The 7,087-nt window shown below is 43.7% G+C and overlaps 1 protein-coding gene across 1 annotated transcript; it reads left to right on the top strand.

The window, feature by feature from the left end:
* Positions 1–336: 336 nt before the first annotated feature.
* On the top strand, positions 337–918 carry LOC119266124 (glycine-rich cell wall structural protein 2-like). The gene has a single exon (XM_037547759.1). It carries the CDS (start codon positions 337–339, stop codon positions 916–918), a length of 582 nt encoding a protein of 193 aa, XP_037403656.1.
* The last annotated feature ends 6,169 nt before the right edge of the window (positions 919–7,087 follow it).

Genomic DNA, 7,087 nt, shown 5'->3' with positions numbered 1-7,087 from the left:
TTTACAATCTTCTACTGTTGCATTGAACAAATGCGAAGCACATGAGATGATCGAGCTGATCCCCGAAGTCTTCTTGGTAAGATGGCATCTAAAGAGGAAGGAAGAAGGACTTAGAAGTTGCAGATCGCATCGTTACTTGCATGTGGTATAGTCAACTAAACGCTACTTAAGCTCCATCGGCCACTGTACTTTTTTAAAGCCTTCTCCTTGCTACCTTCACACCGCGGACGTACGTGATATTACTAAGATATTAGAGCCATTACATGGCCTTAACCACTATAAGTACCCTTGCAATCCTTCTCTTAAAACTCATCACATTTACACAGACGCCTCACAATGGTGGGCACCAAACTCGCAGCTCTTGGGGTCTTTGTTATTTTGAGCATTGGATTAGCCAGTGCTGCAAGAGTGGCCAGATACTCTAGTGCAGCAGAGACCAGCATGGGAGGGGAAGGAGGGGGCGGTGGGTATGTGACTGGCGGCGGCTCGGGGTCAGGGACCGGTGTTGGGTCTGCTGAGAGTGGAGGTGGTGGAGTCCGTGCAAGCATTGTTGGCGGTGAAGACGGAAGCGGCAGCAGCCAATATGGTGGTTCGGGATACGACGAAGGATCTGGCTCGGGCATGAGCTCCGGTACGTATAACAAAAGGTCCCATTATGATTTCGGTGGATATTCAAGCAGTGCCGCGAATGGCGGTGGTGGCGGTGGGGGACAAGCTGGAGATCGCGATGGATCAAGCGGTCATGGTGTCGGCAGTGGCATTGCCTCTGGCTCTGGTAAGGCAGACGGAGTTTCTAGAGGACCTAGTTATGTAAATGCTAAATCCGATGGAAATGGTGGCGGCAAAGGCAGCGCTCAAAATGGCGGGAGCGGTGGTGGTCAAGGTGGTGGATCTGGGAGTGGTGATGCACACCCTTAATTTTTTATAAGTAGCTAAGTACGAAGATGGTTTGCAGCCTCTAATGTTTCACGTCGGCATCATCGCTATTTATTCCCTTTTATTATTATGTTCTTGTTTCATGTATTAAGGGGCCCGAATAAAGGCACATTGCTTGGATTAAATGTACTAGCTAGTGCATCTCCATGGGACTATGCATTGTATGTTACTGTGTGTTACTACTATATAATATATATACCATCCGTTTTCGTTCGTGAATGTTCCAGTCGAAATAAAATGAAATATTGAACACTTAATAAGTCTGAATGTGATGGGTAACTGTTAAGACAACAAATGATGTATGTATCATAATTTAATAGTAAAGATAGCTTAGATACCTTGAAAACATATCACACTCCTGTGTTTTAAGGGTGATGAGGCGTCCCACATGTGCCCCATGCAGCTTGTCTACCAAACAAGAACAATACTAATTGAGTATATATACATGGGAGTGAGAGTAATATCAACTGGTTTCCGTGTATAATCAAATGGGCATACATCATCTTCTACCCCATATCTGTAAATTTGTATCCACCATTATCCCATCTAATATCCTGCCACATTTTATCTCATAATTACTTGGAACTTTGTGACCATGGCTTTTATCAATACATAAACGTAATTTACGACCCCCGCAACCCGTGTCGCCTCCCCCGGCGGTGGTGGGGGAACCCTAGCCGCGCCGCCGCGGCCCTCTCTCCATCTCGCCCCACCTCCTCGCCGCCGCCTGAGGCAGCCGCCAGACAAGCCCAGGGCGCCAAGGATGGTGGCGGCGGGGCCTCGACTGCCCTGCCCCTACGTGGGAAGTCCCGGATCTGGAGCAGCGGCTCCTTTGGCGAGGCACGGCAGGCTCCAACGAGCAGTCATGCGGGCGGTGGATATGGCGTCCTGGCCGCGCGGGCGGCGGGATCTCGGTGGTCGTTGGCGGCTGGCGGCGGCTTTTACAGCAATCGGTGCACGCGATCTGGCACCTCCCCTCCTCCCTTGTTCGGCATGCAGGCCATCCTGATCGGTCCGCGCTTCCCTTGGTCACCGGTTCTGTACAGGAGGCGCTGGTGGTGGCAGGGATCTAGTTCGAGCAAAATCCCTGGCCGGCCATGACCGGCCGTGCCGACGGCGACGCCTAAGGGCGCCGTTCCCCTCCTTGGAGGTGTTAGATAATAACGAGAATAAACGGGGCAAAGAGAGACACGGATTTTTACGTGGAAACCCTTGCGGGAGAAAACCACGGACGCACGAAGGCGCAATCACTATGAGGAGGAGTATTACAAGCACGAGACGACAGACCGTCTGAAGTGCGACTACATGGGGTATATAAGAGGGCAATACATGAGAGTCCTTGAAGGACAAGTAAACGAGTTGTACTCGTACGCGTCGACGTCAACGCAAAGGCCCACACCGTTTGTACCACGTCAGGTCCAACACAGTACTAGAATTTAGATCATAATTTAACAATCTCCACCTTGATCCAAATTACCTCTAGTAGTCGAAGAAAGTGAATAACTCCATCCAAATGAGCATAAACACCTTGTGCATCAAAGTCCATAGGACTAATGAGAAATACCAACTAAGCCTGAGCAAAGCTCAAACTTATTGGTAGGAACTGGCTTTGTCATCATATCAGCAGGATTATCATGAGTACTTATCTTGCATACCTTCAAATCACCTTCAACAACAACATCTCGAATATAGTGAAATCTAACATCAATGTGCTTTGTCCTCTCATGATACATTGGATTCTTTGTAAGATATATGACACTTTGACTGTCAGAAAATATGGTAGGGCAAGATGAATCTCCACAAAGCTCAGTGTACAAACCTCTCAACCAGATAGCTTCTTTGCATGCCTCAGAAATAGCCATATACTCGGCATCAGTAGTGGAACAAGCCACAATAGACTGCAAAGTTGCTCTCCAACTCACAGCACAACCACCAATGGTGAAAACATAACCTATGAGCGATCTTCTCTTATCCAAATCACCAGCAAAATCAGAATCAACAAAACCAAGAAGTCCATCTCCAGTTTTCCCAAACTGTAAATAAGCATTAGAAGTACCACACAGGTATCTGAAAATCCACTGAACTGCTCTCCAATGCTCTTTTCCAGGATTGGCCATGTATCTACTGACAACACTCAACGCATATGATAAATCCGGACGAGAACAAATCATGGCATACATAAGTGAACCAACTGCACTTGAATAGGGAACTCTAGACATGTACTCAATATCTGCATCTGACTTAGGACATAAAGTTGATGATAATCTGAAGTGTGCAGCTAACGGAGTACTCACCGGCTTGGCATTATGCATATTAAAACAACGAAGAACTTTATCAATATATCCCTTCTGACTTAGATATACTTTTCTAGACGGTCTATCTCTGGATATTTCCATGCCAAGATTTTTCCTTGCTGCACCCAAATCCTTCATCTCAAATTCATTACTCAATTGCTTCTTTAATTCATTAATCTCTGACATACTCTTTGCAGCAATAAGCATATCATCAACATAAAGGAGCAAATAAATAGTTGAACCATTGACAGTTTTCAAATAAACACAACTATCATAATTAGACCTTTTGAAATCTTGAGAGAGCATAAAGGTGTCAAATCTCTTGTGCCACTGTCTAGGGGATTGCTTCAATCCATAAAGAGATTTCTTTAACTTGCAGACAAGCTTTTCTTTTCCAGGAATAACAAAACCTTCAGGTTGTTCCATATAAATATCCTCTTCTAATTCTCCATGTAAAAATGCAGTTTTAACATCCAATTGTTCAAGCTCAAGATTATGCATGGCAACAATACTGAGTAAAGTGTGAATAGAGCTATGCTTCACAACAGGAGAAAAGACTTCGTTATAGTCAATACCTGGAATCTGACTATAACCTTTAGCAACTAACCTTGCTTTATATCTTGTCTCATCATTAGGAGAAACACCTTCTTTCCTCTTGAAAACCCACTTGCAACGAATAGGTTTCTTCTCTCTAGGCAATTTTACTAAATCTCAAGTGCCATTCTTTTCAAGTGATTCCATCTCATCATGCATAGCGGTCATCCACTTATTACTATCACCAGAAATAATAGCCTCGGAATATGAAGAAGGCTCAGCATTACCTTTAATTTTTTCTGCAACAAATAAAGCAAAAGAAACAATATTGCACTCTTCAATTAACCTATCAGGTTTATTAATACCCCGTCTAACTCTGTCACGTGCAAGATTCCAACTAGGTGGAACAATAGGCTGAATTGGAATGGGAGTGACATGATCATCATTAACGACGGGTTCATCATGTGCATCAACAATTTCATTACCAGATGTATCACCTGAATCAATAACATGCTCCACCTGAACAGTAGGCTGCTGAATAGTAGGATGTTGTTCACTCTCAACGGGAAAATTAGTAGATGAAACATCATGTAACATAGCAGATTCATTAAAGATAACATTTCTGCTAATAACAACCTTCTGGGTTTCAGGATTCCACAATTCAAAACCTTTAACACCAGACTTATAACCAAGAAAGATGCACTTAACAGCCCTAGGCTCCAACTTTCCATTATCAACATGAGCATAAGCAGTGCAACCAGAAACTCTCAACTGTGAATAATCAGCAGGTGAACCAGACCATACCTCAATTGGAGTTTTCTTATTAAGAGCAATAGACGGTGAACGATTAATGAGATAACAAGCAGTGGAAGCGGCCTCAGCCCAAAAACGCTTATGCAAACCTGCATTGGACAACATGCAATGGGCTCTGAAAATAATGGTCTTGTTCATACGCTCAGCAACACCGTTTTGTTGAGGAGTATAAGGAACGGTTTAATGTCTGACAATGCCTTCAGACTTGCAATAATTCTTAAATTGCTTAGAACAGAATTCCATACCATTATCAGTGCGAAGTATTTTTACCTTCCTTTCGGTTTGTCTTTCAACCATAATCTTCCACTCCTTAAAAGCTGAGAATGCTTCATATTTATGCTTCAAGAAATAAGGCCAAACTTTTCTCGAATAATCATCAATAATAGTCAGCATGTAACTAGCACCACCTAGTGACTTCTTGCGAGATGGTCCCCATAAATCAGAATGCACATAATCAAGAATACCTTCAGTTGTATGGGTTGAAGTTTTGAACTTCACCCTCTTGTGCTTGCCGAAGATGCAATGCTCACAAAATTTCAATTTACCAGGTTCATATCCATCAAGAAGACCTCTCTTATTTAACTCTGCTAAACCAAGTTCACTCATATGTCCAAGACGCATATGCCAAAGGTTAGCAGCATCACAATCAGAATTCTTTGAAACAACTGGAGTAGCGTTACCTGAAATGGTAGAACCTCAAAGGTAATAAAGACCATTGGTCGAACTTAAGTCACCTTTCATCACAACAAGGGAGCCTTTGGTGACTTTCAAAACACTATCTCCGCCTGAATACTTGTACCCCTTTGCATCAAGGGCACTCATAGAAATAAAATTTCTCTTCATCTTCGGAATATACCGAACATCTGTCAAAGTTCTGATTATGCCATCAAACATCTTGACTCGAATAGAACCTATGCCTTCAATTTTGCATGGTGAATTATCAAAACCCAAAACGGAACCAGCAGCAGTAGTGGAATCAAAAGTATTAAACCAATTTCTATGTGGACACATATGAAAAGTGCATGCGGTGTCAAGTACCCACTCATCATTGGTCCCAGCACATCCAGCAATAACGACAAGAGCATCATCAGAACTATCATCACGAGCAACGTTAGCAGAATTTTCACCTTGTTTGTTACCTTTCCTCTTTTCCTTGTTCTGCAACTTGAAACACTCAGAGATTTCATGCCCGTATCTCTTGCAATACCTGCAATACTTCTTGTCTCTGGATTGCGACCGGCCCCTGTAGCCGTTTTTACTTTTGCCTCTGTTTCCATTATTGGAGTTCTTCTCCTTTGTCCTGCCATGAACAGATAATCCCTCGGCTTAGGATGAACTCGAATCATCATAAGGCACCATTAATTTCATCTTCTCCTTGGAGTTCAAAGCTTCATAAACTTCATTAAGCGTGAGAGTATCACGACTGTATAATATGGTGTCTCTAAAATTGGTATAAGAACTTGGCAGTGAACAAAGTAGCATTAAAGCAGTATCTTCCTCTTCATATTTAACCTCCATTGCAGCTAGATCGGATATGATCTCTTTAAATTCTGAAATATGATTCAAAACATTACCTCCCTCGGGTAACCTGTGCAGGAATAATTTTTGCTTCAGATGCATCTTGCTGGTGAGATCCTTGGTCATGCAAATCCCTTCCAGCTTTAACCATAGAGCGGCGGCAGTTTTCTCGCTCAAAACTTCCTGCAAAATATTATTATGCAAATGGAGTTGAATTTGTGACAAAGCCTTACAATCAATTATTTTCTCCTCATCAGTCCAATCTTGAATTCGGTTCTTCCCAAAACTATCATGTGCTTCATCATAGTCGGACTGTGCCAACAACGCCCGCATCTTGACTTGCCATAGGGTAAACCTTGTGTCACGGTCCAGCAGCGAAAGATCGTACTTCATGGATGCCAGGAACCGATAAAACTGTGTACACAAAGTAGTACAACCCGGTAGAAAAATTCTTGACAGAATTTAATATGCGGACAAAAGAACAGAGTAAATAGCACCTGATGGTCTCGCGTGAGCACGTAGCAATCGGGAGCAGAATCTGATCTTGGCTTCACGTGGAGCAAGTACTAGTTGGCTGATCTACTAGTACTAGTACTCAGGAAGCAACAGAGTAACTATAGCGATCGATTGAAAAATCGCGTAACAGGCTAGCAGCTCGGCCGATCGGTTTCTCTTTGGGACTTGGAGCCTGTCCGTGGAGGCGTTGAGCACCAGCGGTAAATCACCTCGGGACTTGGAGCGTGTACCCGATTGATCATGGACACAACCGGACAGCGGACAACCTGGTCGAACTCGGCGTTCAGGTCGGTGCAGCAGCGGAAATCGATCCGGCCTCGGATCGCCTGGTCATGCGCGGGTGGCGGCGCGCAACCCTAATATCTCGATCTCAAATCTCGTATCTGAAACTTGGCTCTGTATACCACTTGTTAGATAATAACGAGAATAAACGAGGCAAAGAAAGACACGGATTTTTACGTGAAAATTCTTGCGGG

This window comes from Triticum dicoccoides, chromosome 2B (genome assembly GCF_002162155.2).
Source record: "Triticum dicoccoides isolate Atlit2015 ecotype Zavitan chromosome 2B, WEW_v2.0, whole genome shotgun sequence".
Lineage (NCBI taxonomy): Eukaryota > Viridiplantae > Streptophyta > Magnoliopsida > Poales > Poaceae > Triticum > Triticum dicoccoides.
This window is presented reverse-complemented; position numbering and strand designations above follow the sequence as displayed.

What these genes read in the sequence shown, in the direction of transcription:
- LOC119266124 (XM_037547759.1), top strand. Translation starts at nt 337, where the DNA reads ATGGTGGGCACCAAACTCGCAGCTCTTGGGGTCTTTGTTATTTTGAGC.